This window comes from Natrix helvetica (genome assembly GCF_964273705.1).
Source record: "Natrix helvetica genome assembly, chromosome: Z".
In the NCBI taxonomy this organism is placed as follows: Eukaryota; Metazoa; Chordata; class Lepidosauria; order Squamata; family Natricidae; genus Natrix; species Natrix helvetica.
The window spans coordinates 57473141-57489380 of NC_138554.1; the positions used below are offsets into that span (position 1 = coordinate 57473141).

Here is a 16240-nt window from a genome sequence, read left to right on the forward strand (position 1 = left end):
GTGCAGCTCGCGCAGGAGAGGTGTTACATGGGAGAACCTAGTCCTCCCCATAATCACCCACGCGGCCGCATTCTGAACCAACTGTAGTCTCCGAGTGCATCTCAAGGGAAGCCCCATGTAGAGAGCATTGCAGTAGTCCAGGCGAGACGTCACTAGCGCATGGGTGACTGTGCGCAAGGCATCCCGGTCCAATAAGGGGCGCAATTGGCGCACCAGGCGGACCTAGTGGAACGCCCCCCTTGCCATGGCTGTTACATGGTCATCCATGGACAGCCGGGCATCCAGGAGGACGCCCAAATTGCGCGCCCGTTCCATGGGGGCCAGTTGCTCGCCCCCAATGGCCAGAGATGGAAGCAACTGGTTGAACCAGGGGGCCGGAAGCCACAGCCACTCCGTCTTGGAGGGGTTGAGTTTAAGTAGGTTGTCATCCATCCAGACCCGTACGGCTTCCAAGCACCGGGACATCATTTCGACGGCCTCGTTGGGGTGGTTCGGGGTGGAGATATACAGCTGAGTGTCATCAGCATACAGATGTATCCCACCCCAAAGCCACGGATGATCTCGCCCAGCGGTTTCATGTATGTGTTGAACAGGAGTGGCGAGAGAACCGACCCCTGTGGCACCCAGCAAGTGAGGGGGCTCAGGGTCGATCTCTGCTCCCCTGCCAACACACGTTGCGTCCGGCCGGAGACGTAGGAGCCGAACCACCGTAAAACGGTGCCCCTGACTCCCAACCCCCATAGCCGGTGCAACAGGATACCATGGTCAATGGTATCGAAAGCCGCCGAGAGATCTAATAGGACCAGGACAGAGGAACAACCCCTATCTCTGGCCCTCCAGAGATCATCAACCAACGCGACCAAGGCCGTCTCCGTGCTGTGCCCGGGTCGGAAGCCGGACTGGCGCGGGTCTAGATAATCATTCTCCTCCAAGTGACGTGGAAACTGTTGGGCCACCACACTCTCTACAACCTTCGCTAAAAAGGGAAGGTTGGAGACTGGACGATAATTAGCTAGCTCCGCTGGGTCCAGGGAAGGCTTCTTGAGTAGGGGTCTCACAACCGCCTCTTTCAAGGCGGCCGGCAGAGACCCCTCGCCCAACGAAACGTTCACTAGGCCCAGGAGCCAGTCGCGTGTATCCTCCCAGGATGCCAGTACAAGCCAGGAGGGGCACGGGTCCAATAAACATGTGGTAGGTCGCAGGCGTCCACGTAACTTGTCCAAATCCTCGATGGCAACCGAGTCAAACTCCTCCCAGAATGGTCTCTCAAGACTCGCCACGGGCGTCTCCACTGGACCACTGAAAGGGACCCATCCCATCCGGATTTGAGCGACTTTGTCCTGCAGATATTTCCCAAACTCCTCTGCTCTGCCCTGTAAAGGGGCTTCCCGCGGCCTCTGAAACAAGAGGGAGCGGATCACCCGGAACAGGGCAGCAGGGCGGTTATCTGCAGACGCAATAAGATAAAATAGTGGCTATCATCTTGAAAGAGCATGAGATTCTAAGAACCAGAAGAACCTTACCCTCCTTCAGTCCAAGCTAAAAAAACCTTAATTTCAGTAGTTCTTTTGAACTGTTAACAAGTGCAACTTTTAACTACTGTGTGAAGATAAGTTGCTTATCTCAAAGTACCATGTTAAATTATCAAAATAAGTCTCCAAAGAATACCAAATAAAGTATATTGATTTAAAATAACCATGATATACTTTTCTTAAACTAATCCCTTTAAAGGCTTCACTACAATGGATGTCCACCAGCATTTCCCTCACAACATATTTTGTTGCTGTTGTTGAGTTCAGTGGGTTCAATTCAATGGTCCATTGATCTTCTCCAAGTCTTATGATTCTTAAGGCAACAGATTACAAACTAGGAGACTGGATTCTACTCCCACTTTGGGCATGAAGCCAACTGGGTGGTGTTGAGCATGTCATTTTCTGTCAATCCTAGGAAGAAGGCAATGACAAAAATCACTTCTGAAAACCTTCCCAAGAAAATTGCATGGACTTGTCCAGGCAGTCTCTGAAAATCAGGTATGATTGAATGGAAGAAAAAGGATGACCAATTTACAAAGTAGCCAGGCAAATCAGTGGTGGGATTCAATTTTTTTAAACTAACGGTTCTGTGGGCATGGCTTGGTAGGCATGGCATGGCTTGGTAAGTGTAGCTTGGTGGGTGTGGCAGGGGAAGGATAGTGTAAAATCTCCATTCCCTCCCAACTCCAGGGGAAGGTTACTGCAAAAATGCCAATTTCCTCCCGATCAGCTGGGACTCGGGAGGCAGAGAATAGATGGGGGTGGGGCCAATGAGAGGTGGTATTTATTATTATTCTCCAAACTACTCAAAATTTCTGCTACCAGTTCTCCAAAACTGATCAGAACCTGATGAATACTACCTCTGAGGCAAATACTGCTTATTATTTAGTAGGAAGTTATTTTTTAAAAAAATTCTATGTCCACATTTTTTTTAATTAAATGGCAACAAAGAACATTAGGGAAACAAAAACATAAATTGTTAGCATTGGGAGGAATTAAGTGCTAGGTATCCTTTTTAAAATTAATTAACGTAACTGGAATGCATAATTACAAGTACATAATGCGAGTCAGATAGAAGAGTAGTGAATGTTCAAATAAAATCAGATCATATTACATTTGTCTGAATTATCATTTTGTGCAACATAAACATGTACTAAAGCCTTTGTAATCTGAGACCTGTCGGGATTGTAGCGCCACAAAAAATATCAAGCAGGACCTTTTTGCTTGAAGTAAGGAACTTGTCTGCTTCTACTCTATATGAAGAGCTTTCATTATTAACTTCACTTTTTACTAATGAGAAACTGCCAAAAATAAATTCTTTTTATGGTATCTTCAAACAACATGTATTTTGAGCCAAATAATGTCCTAACCCAGCTTCCTTTCCGATTGCAATCTCAAAATTACTTTGTGGTATGCCGGTTTATTTAAGAGAACAGAGCCAGAAGCGTTCTTGGAGGTCTTCTATCTAGTCCAACTGCCTGGTCAATCAAGAGATCTTATACTTGTGATGGCGAACTTATGGCACGCGTGCCCAAAGTGGCATGCGGAGCCATGTCACCTGGCACATGTGGCATCACCTGTTCCTCTTCTGGGTTTCTGGTGTGCATGCACACGCAACAATCAGCAGACCTTTGCGGATGCAGCAGTGTCGGAAACTGGAAGAACTGGTCTTCCGTTTTCTGGCGTGAGCATGCGCATAGGCCAGTTGTATAGCAGTAACCACAAGACTTCCCAGCCTGTGGGCAAGGACATACCAGAAACCAGAAGTACATTTTCCAGCACATGCATGCCCCCTGGGCGACGTCTCTTCCTGGTTGCGGCCCAGATAAGAGGGCATGAAGTGCTTCCTTTTCGGCACTCAGTGCCCTCACATGCATGCTCCCTTTTTGTGCCAAAAAGGTTCACCATCACTGCCTTGTACCACTTCAGACAAATAGCTGTCCAATCTCTTCTTAAATATTCCAGTGATGGAGTAGTCACAAATTCTGATGAGAAGCCATTCCATTGGTTAATTATTCTCACTGTCAGGATTTTTCCCATTAGTTTCAGGATGATTTTCTTCTTGATTAGTTTCCATCCACTGCTTCTTATCCTGATGCTTTGGAAAATGGATTAACACCTCCCACCTTCTTTGTGGCAGCCCGTCAAATATTAAACTCTGCTATCATATCCCCCCTAGACATACCCTAGACCAGACATACCCAATTCCATTCTTCATATGCTTTAGCCTCCAGATCCCTAATCATATTTGTTGCTCTTTTCTGTACTCCTTCCAGAGTTTCACTCTTCCCCTCTCCATAGGTTCCAAGGCCAGCTCTCTCTTTTGTTTTTCTAAACATTTAGAATATTTCTAAATCTTCTGTAAGCAGATTATTTCTCCTCCAACTTTCCAACTCACACCAATTTATTCTTATAAATTAATTTAAACCAGATGTTTCACTGTTTGGCACTATAGCTAGGAATTTCAAGCTGCCTCTAGCTGAACATATGCTAGCTCCTTGCAGTGACAGACAAATTGAGCCAAATAAAACCATTGGATATCACTTTCTCTTTTCTTTTCTTCAAGACCTCAGAAAAATACATGCCGTTTGAAGATACCATAAAAAGAGAATTTATTTTTGGCAGTTTCTCATTGTATAAAATTGAAGTTAATAATGAAACCTCTTCATATAGAGTAGAAGCAGACAAGTTCCTTACTTCAAGCACATAAGGTCCTGCTTGATATTTTTTGTGGCTCTACAATCCCGAAGATCAGAAACCACAGAACAATAGTAGAATTTCCTGCTGCTTTTTGCCAGGAAGTGAAATAACCAAGAATACAAAATCTTCAATAAGCAAAATGCCCCTATAATTAAAAAAAAAAAAAAGCAAAAAACAAAAAACAGTATAGGGATCATTCATCTTTTTACAGTCCCAGATGTGGAAAAAAAGTAATCCCTCCACAGCTATCATTTTAACTCAATTTTAAAAAAATTGTAAATAGATTGTAAAACTATAATGTAAAAGGCATCAAAGAAGCTGTACAATTCATGGTTGCGTGGACCATCACTTCTTTATGGACATATGGATGAAGCTGGTTCTTCCTTAATATATATTTACTATCTTTAAGTTCAGAAAATAAAACGGAAAAGTTCTGCAAATTTGGGCTCTCCCTGACATCATGAAGACAGAAAGTATCATCAAATAATTGCAGAAAAGATAGAAGAGTAGCCAAGCACTATTGTTTTTTTTTTATTTAAAATTAGCAATAAAAAATACTGCTTGGAAAAATAATAGATAAAATACAGGAATATTGCTTTAATGCAATAATGCAATTAACATTTTACGTTTAGTGTAAAAATGTTAATTGTAATGTAAAAGTCCACCCTCTAAATGGCCTGCTTAAGTTAAAAAAAGGGTAGTCAGTGTTATTACCTCTGAAAAATGGACCACAGAAAAGGTAAGTGGAATATACTGAGAACATTTAAGGAATGTACGGTCCTTCCCTAATATTTGACTTTAAGGCTTTAATTCCCACAAATAGTGGGAATCGAAAAAGAGAAATCTTGGAGAGGGTTATTCAAACAATCTATCGAAAAGTGATAGAAAAGATTTGGAAGAAAAAACACAATACATATAAAAAGAAAAAAGAGAGAAGCTAAGAAGAGAGGATAAAAGGAGAACTAGAAAAATTAATGGAAAGTGGAACATTAAAGAGATTAAAAAAGAGAAAATGATTAGATAAGGAGAAAGGGAAAGAAAGGGATATATTAGAAGAATAAAATGAAATATGCTAATATTGGTAATCATATGTAGCTAATTAAGATGTGAGAGAATTATATTAACATCATTAATTGTGGAAACTAATTAAGTAAAATGTTTATTATACAAAAACTGAATTTGAGGACATATGTTACTTATACAAAATAGATGGAAAATGAAATGATAAACTTGGTTCATTTTTGAAGGGACAAATAATGATATTATGTGTTAAGAAAATATTAAATCTAAAATGGAAAATATGGAAAGAAAATAATATGGTTAAAATTGGAATTGGAAATATAATGTAAAATGAATTATGTACATGACAGAATGTTAAAGGGGGAAAACTGGGCAACACTTTTGTTTTCAAAAGAATTTTAAATTTGTAACAAAAAATAAAAAAAACTTTGGGGGAAAAAAAGCCTGCTTGGGTTAAAAAAAAAAAGGTAATCAGTGTTATCACCTCTGAAAAATGGCTTTCTTATATGTAGAAATGGGCATTTTTCTCATTTCTACTATAGCACCAATGATAACCAGGTTCCAATACTAGACGTTCACAAATTAATATTGAAATATTAATTTATTAACCAACATGTTTGGTAACTTTTGAACCATGGACAGTGTAGAAATAGAAGAAAAAAGTCTGTCTAACAATAGGTGACTTCTCTGAAATTGACAATGGTATCAATTAGCTGACGGTAGTGACTTTCAACTGCCACATTTCTTCGCTTGCCTTGAGATTTAAGAAAGATGACAATACATGGCCAAATATGCCTTAAATCAGAGTGTACGTTATAGAGATATCGAACAGTTTGTGGCCACACAAGGATGAGGTTCACCGACGCCTGAATGCCCGTGATATCCTCCAGGCATTGGGCTCTTCGTAGCGATTGTAAAGTGGCTCCAGGCGCTGCTGCTTCTTTTGCTTGCTTAGCTTTGTGGGATCAGAAACCTTGAAAAAGGCTGGGGCAAACTCCACAAGCCAGCGGGGATCTATGGTGGTAACCTCTCTCATATACTCCTTGGTTGTGAGCACAAGCTCATGGTACACCACCCTAATAATAAAACAAAAAAAGATAAGAATGTCATTTTCTTTTCAAACAGAACTCTTCTGCCTTTCATATACATTATACTATATAGAAGGACTGTGACACACATAACAACACTCAGGCTCAATTAATTAAGAAAGGAGTGTAGATGCTTTATATTTAAAACTATATAAAAGCAATCTAGTTAGCATCCACTTGAGTATAGTGGTCCAAGGCTGAATAAAGAACCATTCTAAAGTGGCAGAACTTGTCTTTTAAAGAAAGGAGGAAGATCATTGTTCACAGCAAGGCATAGCTCCAGATTTGGCTCAGCTCTTTTAACTGCAGGCATCTTATTGTAGATGTTAGAAGTTAGGCTAGAGCCATGATGGCAAACCTCTGGCATAGGTGGCACACAGAGCCCTCTCTGCGGGAACACGAGCCATTGCCCCAGCTCAACTCCCTCATGCATGCTCATGCACCTCCTGCTGGGCAGCTGGTTTTTGGGTCTCTGCTGTGCATGTGCAGAGCACATGCAGAGGGCACATAGGAGGCTGCGCATGCATGTGCAGGGCGTGGGACATATATGCTGGGGGCACACATGGGGGGCCATGTGCACATGCATTGGGGGGGCGTAGCATGCAGAGGGGTCACACACATTGCATTATTGATGTGTGCACACGTTTTTGGCACTCAGCGTCGAAAGGGTTAGCCATCACTGGGCTAGATGTTCTTAAATCATTTGACTCAATTACTCCTGTTCCAAGTCTCAAATAATGCATTAGTCCCACAAAATAGATGGACAAAATGTTTTTTTTAACCCAAGCGTTTTTGCAGCAACAGTCCCAAATAGGATCCTTAACTCACAAAGATATAACCAAATTACCTTCCTGGGACTAATTACTCCCAATTTAAGAATCCTAGCTGTAGACTTTTAAGTAAAATTTCAAATATTAGATGAATTTTCTCTTAATGCCTGTGGTATTCACTTAACAACTGCTGCAAAAAAGGTAAAATTGAACATGGTGATCTGCTTAATGACAACAGAACTTACAACAGTAATTTCTGGCTCAATTGCGATCGTAAATTGAAGTCTACCTGTAATGGTGACAACAGCTGTCACGTCACCATTAAAGCTTTATACACTGAAAACAAAATCTTGAATCTAAAAGCTGTTGTGGAATCTGTATAGCCGAATCTCTCAATTACAACATGTCACATGAGACAGTTGGCTATGTATCTATTCTGTAAGATTCCATTAACTTTCAGTTGTATCACACCAAAGCAGAATTATACCATAATAAAGGTGGTAAACTTTATTATCTTGGTAGAAGAAATGCAAATTCAATAAATTCAATAAATTCTCTAGATTATGATGTTCTAGGGCAGTGGTCGGCAAGCCGCGGCTCGCGAGCCACATGCGGCTCTTTACACATTTTAAAGCGGCTCTTCTGTGTGCCGAGCGCCCGCTCCCCTCCCTCCTCTCGGGCACTTCAAAACAAGCGCCCCTTTCCCTTTTTTCTTTTCGACCCACAATGATTAGGGAGGATCCTGAAGTCGGGCGGGGACGAGAAGCAAGGAGGCAGTTAGATTTTTGCTGGGAGGGGGCGGGGGGGGGAAGCTCCTTAGCCTCCGTTTCTTTTTCTGCCTCCTCGCTTCTCGCCACGGCGTGATCGGCTAATTTGCTACTGCCCGCCCGGCTCCCCGGTTAGATTTTTGCTGGGAGGGGGCGGGGGGGAAGCTCCTTAGCCTCCGTTTCTTTTTCTGCCTCCTCGCTTCTCGCCACGGCGTGATCGGCTAATTTGCTACTGCCCGCCCGGCTCCCCGGTTAGATTTTTGCTGGGAGGGGGCGGGGAGGAAGCTCCTTAGCCTCCGTTTCTTTTTCTGCCTCCTCGCTTCTCGCCACGGCGTGATCGGCTAATTTGCTACTGCCCGCCCTGCTCCCCGGTTAGATTTTTGCTGGGAGGGGGCGGGGGGGAAGCTCCTTGGCCTCCGTCTCTTTTTCTCCCTCCTCGCTTCTTGGGGCTCCACCAATGGGGGAGCAAGGCCCGCCCAGCACCAGGCTTTGGACTAACCCAGAGGTCTGCAAAGTTGGCTGTTTTAAGACTGGTGGACTTCAATTCTCAGAATTCTGGGAGTTGAAGTCCACCAGTCTTAAGAGCCAATTTTACAGATCCCTGGGCTAATATGATTGATGCCCTTGGTGGACTTCAATTCTCAGAATTCTGGGAGTTGAAGTCCACAAGTCTTCAAGCTGTCAGGTTTGAAGACCCTGGGGTTTTTTTTCTAAAGGGTTGAGGGTGCGAGGGTCTTGCAACTTGACAGCTTTAAGACTTGCATGCTTCAATGCCGGAGTTCCTGAGCCAACATGACTGGAGGAGGAATTCTGGGAGTTGAAGTCCACAAGTCTTCAAGCTGTCAGGTTTGAAGACCCCTGGGTTTTTTTTTTCTAAAGGGTTAGGGGTGCAAGGGTCTTGTAACTTGACAGCTTTAAGACTTGCATGCTTCAATGCCAGAGTTCCTGAGCCAACATGACTGGAGGAGGAATTCTGGGAGTTGAAGTCCACAAGTCTTCAAGCTGTCAGGTTTGAAGACCCCTGGGTTTTTTTTTCTAAAGAGTTAGGGGTGCGAGGGTCTTGCAACTTGACAGCTTTAAGACTTGTGTGCTTCAAATGCCAGAGTTTATTGAAACTAAAAACAGTGTACCATCCTATGTATTTTCGGTTTTAAAAATGTGGCTCTCAAAATAAATTTCAATCGTGGTTCTGGCGAGATTTGGCTCAGTTGAAAAAAAAGGTTGCCCACCACTGTTCTAGGGGCATTTAGACCTATTTAAGAGGATCTCCACACATTTGTAAATACAAAATACTATCATTCTCGATGCATACAAATTCCTCAAGTTCATAGCAATATTTTTTGTTTCCAAATTTCTAGCAGTATAGTTGTTTCACAGTGCAACTGTGAAGGAAGCACTGTGATGCAGCAACTTAAGGACACTGGATCTGCTAACCAGAAATGGTCGGCATTCTAGTGGTTCAAGCCCTGGTAGCTCCTTGGGACAGGATGAGGTCCTGTCATTTGCCTCTAGCTTCTGCCCTACTCACCCAGCAGTTTGAAAGCTTATTGTAAGTAATTAAATGGGAACCACTTTAGTGGGAAAGACTAGCTGCGTGAAGAGAATGAGAGTTGGTGCTGGACCTGCCCAGACACAGGATGAGATTGACAGAAGGAGCCCCAGAAGATGTCATCAACCTGAACACTGCTAGCCAGATAGTGCAAGCTAGTTCACCTCCCATGGAGCACCATGGATAAGTGCGCAGGCACTAACTGAATGAACCAGCAATTAAGCTGTCAAGACTATTCTGTAAAAATATAGGTCTTCTTGACAAAGGTATGCTATACAAAATAAAGTGTAATTTCTATTTACCTACTTAAAGGAAATTCAGCAGATATTCAAGTAGACATAATTCTGATTTCAATCCATGTCCTTACCATTCAGGCTGGCGGTTGAAAAGAGCACTTGAGGGATGGATATAGACCACTTGCTGATCAATCAAGGTCCGGTAGCCCTCTTGTGGGTCCTTTTTGGCTGCATTCCGGAAGAAACCACTGCAAATGGCTTTCTGGACTCGTACTGTTGCTTTTCCACAAGATACCACATCTAACTTGTGCCTGTTAAAATCAAGGGGTGATGAAAGGCTTTAGGACCAATGTGTTCAATAGTGAGATCCTCTGGTGCATCCTGTTAAATATTGCCTCCTACTGTAAGCACATTCCTAATCAATTATAATCCAAACATGAGATGTACCACTGCTTCCTTTACTACTCAGTCTCAAAAGACTGAAACCATCCATTATTTCAGTGATTTTACTATATATACTGATAAAAGGAATATTAATTTTAAAAAGAGGTTAATTGACCTCATGATACTATGATGTATCTATCCTTAGAAAGATCAGAATTGTGCAGGCAATGATTTGTTTGTTTGTTTGTTTTATTGGATTTATATGCCGCCCTTCTCCCAAAGGACTCAGGGCGGCGTACAACATTAAAAAACACATATCACAAAAGTTAAAAGGAAATTAGATAAATATCCAAAAAACAAACCCAATTAATATGACAATAACATTAAAAAAATCAGATAAAATTAATTTTCTCTGATACATCATGGATATAAACATTGGTGTTTGAAGATGATTTTCAACTTGGGTATTAGAGAAGACTCTTAAGCCTATCATCAATTAAACAAAAATGATCAGCGTAAGATGTTATATTTTGGACACTATATGAAGCTACTTTGAAAAGTACATAATACCAGAAAAAGTGGAAATAAAGACAGGATGACCAGCAGCAAGGTAGATTAACTCAATTACAACAGCAATGAATGCACTTTTGTGAGACACTAAAGGCTAGATTAGAGGAGGACGGTTAGAGGAGAAAGTTTACATGGTCAGCAAAAACCAACTTGGTGGCAGTTAATCGAACACAGGTACAGCATGACCAAATCCTGGGAATTTGCATATTTTATTATGGAAAAGGTTCACATTATTCCAGATAAACCTGGTCTGTAATTGGGTATTACTCTATAGACACTGAGCTGGGAGATTAGGATCCTGTTGGTGTTTTTCAGTTGGATGAATTTGTCTCTAGTAAAGTGTGTTAACAGTTTCAGATATTATGTGTGATTTTACTTGTCTATGCTGTCCTAAATCACACATTAGTGAATGACTATGCAAACTGATTCAATCAATCAATCAATTTCTGTCAATTTCTTGTTATATTCTACATCTAGTTGTTATTTTTTCAAAATCTTTTCAGATAAGGTAATAAGATAACTTTATTGTCATTTTTTTTACTCTGAGCACAGTGGCTCACATTAAAAACGTATTTCTGTTGCCTGTTCTCAAGAGTATATATTCTATATGCTCTATATATTCTATATATATATAGTCTCAAGAGTATATACAATATCTACCCAAACACAAACCTAACACACATACATAGGCTAGATACATACATAACTATACCTGCACGCATGCACGCGCGCGCGTGCACACACACACACACACACTAATCACTGTCTCTTTCTGTCTTTGAATACAAGGCGGAAAGAGGAAAACTTGAGAGATCATAAAGTTGATGCTGTATGGAACAAAAGTATGACTGAATCTAGATGTTCTGCTTCAGATACCATGAAGCCTCCTCCCAGAAGGTAATCTTCAAATATAACACTAATTATACTCAAGGCCAGATGTTGCCAAATATAGTTTCCCATATAGCCTGTTTTTTTGCCCAAAAAACAATTTTCCCTCGTATTTCATTAACTCACCTATCCATTATTCCCAGCATTTGCTTACGAATATCCTGGGCACGACGTAGTGAGCGAGCTTGGATAAAATTTTCATAGCACCAGGGATTGGAGAACTTATTGTTCTTCCAGGAATTGTAAACAGCCAAAAGTGTGAGATGATCTCCTTCAGTTTGGTGGAACTTAGCTTTTTTCTGGTCAGCAAGTGCTTGCTTGTCCTACATATATGAAATAAAATTAGCCTTATTTAATTTATTCCTTTCAAGTATAAAAATATACATCTTTCTAGAATGGTAAATATATTTTGTGATGCAATGTTAGTAAGTATATTTAAACCAGTCACGTGCAGGAAAGATATAGATATAGATACTGTGTATGTATATATATACATACACAGTATCTATATCTATAGCTATAGCTATATCTAAACATGTCAACCATCCTTTTACATTACTTTGACAGGAAACTATATGCTTAAAACTAAAATTGAACAAAAGTTGCACATTTCAGAATTACCTTAGTCTGTGCTATTGGAGCATATGTTATTGGAATTAGTGCTCTTTCCTCATCTGCATTACATTAGATTTTACAAACCTAACAGAATTGATGTATAACTTACTAATGTTTATTAAAAAAATAAGTAAGAAGGGTAATCAAATAATGCTTGAACATTTAAAAATGACTTAAATAACATCTTCTAAAATCAAGAAGCTGTTGCATGATAAAGATAAGGATGGAAATCAAGTTTCCCATTCCCACATCAAGTCTGCATTTTATCAGATCAGCCATTCTTCTCCCATTCCCTGGTCCAGGCTGCGAGTAGAGCATGGCTGCTGGGTAACATGCAATCTTTTTCAATCCAATGCTTCCCAATTTACCTTTGGTCGATAGAAAACATTTTGCACAGACAGCATTGAGACAATGGTGAGCATTTCCTCACTGCAACCTAGGTGCACTGACATAATGAGCATCTTGCAAAGCATAGGCTCCAGTGGGAACTCCGCCATCTGCCAGGAAGGAGAAAAACATAATTGGGTTGAAATATCCCCGAGTAAGGTTTAACTTGCAACCCTTTGTAAAAAATACACATAGACCAATAGCTCCATAAGAAAAAACACCAGTCCAGAATAAGGTACTATCATTGTCTGCTGCTGCTAAAGATTCCTTCCAGTCCCTGAATCAAACCACTGTGTGAGAGCCAACAATAAATCTACCTGCTTAGGGGTATATCAAAAAATATTTTTACTGTTTCAATCTATAAATGTTCCAATAGGTTTCCACCTATAACTGCTGACGGACTTCACAAATAGTTGACACCAGTGTGGGGCACAGACAGGCATCCTGTACACACCGCTTTCCCGAAGGCTACATTACTTTGGATATTACTTTCCTTTGTTCAATCACACACTAAAGAGAATCTGAATAATGCTGATCCTACCCTGCGCCCCAGTCGAGTGAGCAGCCCTTCATCATCCAAAGCTCCCAGGGTATACAGTTGCTCCATTGCAGTGATCAGAGTCTCCATTGGGGGGGCATCCATGAAATCGAAAGACAGCAAATCATTGATACCCATAGCCTTGAATGTATCAGAGGGGAAGAAAAGATAACAAGCATTGTTCACAAAATCTGGCAACTTACAAAAGTTATTTCCTAGGCCTGCTCCCCAAAATATCACTCTCAATTTTATACATTAATTTGTGTGAAATCCCCCAACTTCCTTCTTTATAAAGACAGCTGGCAAGGCTTTTTTTTTTTTTTTTGAAGATGTTGAACAAAATCGTGAAAGTCATTTAGGTGCCAATGCTCACCTTAAGAGATAATACGGTGCTTGCCAGATTAGTTCTCTGAATCTCAGGCACATTGGTGGTCAGCATCTCATCACGGTAGGCCCGCTCTGTGTAGAGTCGGTAGCACTTGCCAGGGCCTGTTCTTCCTGCTCTTCCAGCTCGTTGCTTAGCTTGGGCCTATAGGAATCACAAATTAAAAGATATATATAGGGGAATTTATTCCTTCTGCTTACCCCCCCCCCCACACACACATATTTTAATTTGCATTAAAATTGGACACAGCATGGTTGCAATTCAAGACAGAAGAAAAATTGAAAAATGGAAGGAATGCAGCAGATAATAGAATATGGCATAGAAGTGTTACAAAAACAGTTCAAGAAGTACTCTATGGAACTCATGAAAAGATTTTTATATATTCTAAATAACATGGACATACATTTAGCATTCAAAGAAGATCAAGGTTCATTTTAAAAAACCCTCATCATCATCATCATCTTTTAATGACCCCATAATCCCATGAGGGGTAGAGTCTGGGAAACTGGATGGAGCTGAGTTGCCGGATGCCCTTCTTGTTGCCAATGCGGAACTAAATTCAGTAGATATATTCTCATCATGCCCAGAGAGAAATCTGCCTCTAGCTAGGATTGAACTCACAGCCTCCTGATTGTGAGGCAAGAGCTCCACCTCTAGGCCACCGCACCACTCATTCAGTTAAAAAAAAAACCCTCCAGCCTTTAAAAAAGAACTGAATGTTAGAGGCATCATTGTTTGAATCCTGACGAGTGGTTACTCTTGTATAGTGTCAATATGGCCCACAATGATATAATAAACAAAGAGTGCCATAATAGGCGATTTCAAGGCAAAAGCTTGGTACAGAGAACAAGGTAACAGAACATTTTTAGAATTTATGTACAGGTAGTTCTTGCTTACAACCACTTGTTCAGCAACCATTTGAAGATATGACAGCACTGAACAAGAGATACTTACAAAGTTCCTGTCTGTTCTATCTAATAATGTGTGCTCTGCTTTGCCATCCTTCTTAGCCTTCCTACACCCTGCTGTGCCATCCACCCACCTGATTCTCTTTTAGCACCCTAACCTAACTTGCAAGCAACCTTGCATCGGGCCTCCCGCATTCCTTACCTGGGACTCTCACCACTTCCGACTTAACTTATGTGTCTTATGGTTACGAGAGCAATCAGATTGCTGGAAACGTCATTGCTAAATGATGTGGCCACATGGCATCACACCACATCATATAGTAACAGCAATCCCAGTGTCAACTGGGACCACCTCTGTTGCTCTTCAAATATTGGAATAAGATAAATACACTCTCATTCACTGTAGAAATTGTGCTGTGTGTACGCTACCCTTAGTAAAAGCTTCACGTAAAATAGTATCCAACAAATACAGGATACCTGAGAAATTGGTGTCACAACCAGCTGGTCAATCCCTGTCTTGGAGTTGTACACTTTCTGCTTCACAAAACCGGGATCAACTACATAATAGATACCATCAATTGTAAGTGAAGTTTCAGCAATATTTGTGGCAATGACCACCTGTAGGGGGACAAAAAGGAATGGCAAACAGTTGAATATAGCAAGAAAAAAAGTAGGAGTGAAAACAGGATTACTATTAAGCTACTTTTTTTTGCTGATAAATATTAAAAGACTGTACTCAACCCAAGAGGGAATAACTACATTTTTGGTATTGATGTTGTTCACATAGACTGTGCTGAAGCAAATCCATTACTGTTGCTTTTTAGTTCAGCAAAATCCTATTTGTGACAGAAAGCCACAAAAAATAAGCTTAACATTCATAGTATTCTAACATAGAATCCAAATGAATTTGTAAATATCTTCACTGAGAAGATGCTAAATTTATAATCCAATTTTATCCCCCCCCCCCCCAAAAAAAAGACATCTGAAGAATAAAACAGAGGGCAGGGAATGAAGTTTTAGGTTAATTGAGGCTATTAAAATGATAACAAGAAATAATACATACCCAAGAATCATTTTAATTTTTCACTCAATATATAAACTTCCTGATCTATTTATTTATTTTATTTATATGCTGCCCATCTCACTGTCAAGCAACTCTATTCTGTCTTCAATTTACCATCGAATATCTGCAATTTCCTCTCAGCACCTCAAACACATCACCTCCCCGCCGCTTAATGAAGCCATCAGGAATTCCCATATTTATAGAACGAAAAAACAATAGGAATTAGAAAATGTCTTCCAGCCTTTTAGCAGGTTTCAAAGAAACATTTCACTTTTGAGAACAAGATGCTCGATAGACCCCCCCTGATCTAGAAAAGATTTGATTATTAATTATATTAAATTGGAAGATAACAACAGTCTAGGAAGTAACCCCCCAAAAAACCAAAACCACACATGTGGGAATAGATACCTTTCGACTTCCCGGGGGAGCTGGGTCAAAGATCCGTGTCTGCATCTCACTAGGTAGTGCTGAATAAACAGGCAAGATTATCAGCTCAGGAACATCCGGACCGAGGGACTTCATTCGCTCATAGAGAATTTCACAAGCTGTATCAATTTCTTCCTGGCCAGTCAAAAACACCAAGATGTCTCCTGCGTGGAAAAAAAAAAAAGCAAGTCATATAGTCAGGCCAATATAAAAACAACACTTACAATTAAGAAACAGATAATGGCATGAGGTTTCAGATTTTTCTTGTGATTTGTTTTTCAGTCTGATTTGATTTTAAAAAAAGCAAGTATGTGGCTTTTACAGTTGTGAGATTACACTAAAAATAGACGGAGTAAAATTTGCTGATTTTAATGATTTGTTCTGAATAATGGAACTATAAATCATCCAGGAGAA

The 16240-nt window shown here is 40.6% G+C and overlaps 1 protein-coding gene across 1 annotated transcript in view; it reads right to left on the reverse strand.

The window, feature by feature from the left end:
• Window positions 1–5834: 5834 nt before the first annotated feature.
• The window catches only part of DHX8 (DEAH-box helicase 8), a 40229-nt gene continuing 29823 nt past the window's right edge, over window positions 5835–16240 (reverse strand). The window contains exons 16-23 of the mRNA XM_081933335.1: window positions 15809–15990; window positions 14815–14955; window positions 13418–13573; window positions 13048–13185; window positions 12488–12616; window positions 11631–11827; window positions 9794–9973; window positions 5835–6328 (exon numbers count right to left, since the gene is read on the reverse strand). Coding sequence (XP_081789461.1) covers window positions 6109–6328; window positions 9794–9973; window positions 11631–11827; window positions 12488–12616; window positions 13048–13185; window positions 13418–13573; window positions 14815–14955; window positions 15809–15990 — 1343 coding nt within the window. The 3' untranslated portion in view covers window positions 5835–6108. The remainder of the gene's footprint in view (window positions 6329–9793; window positions 9974–11630; window positions 11828–12487; window positions 12617–13047; window positions 13186–13417; window positions 13574–14814; window positions 14956–15808; window positions 15991–16240) is intronic.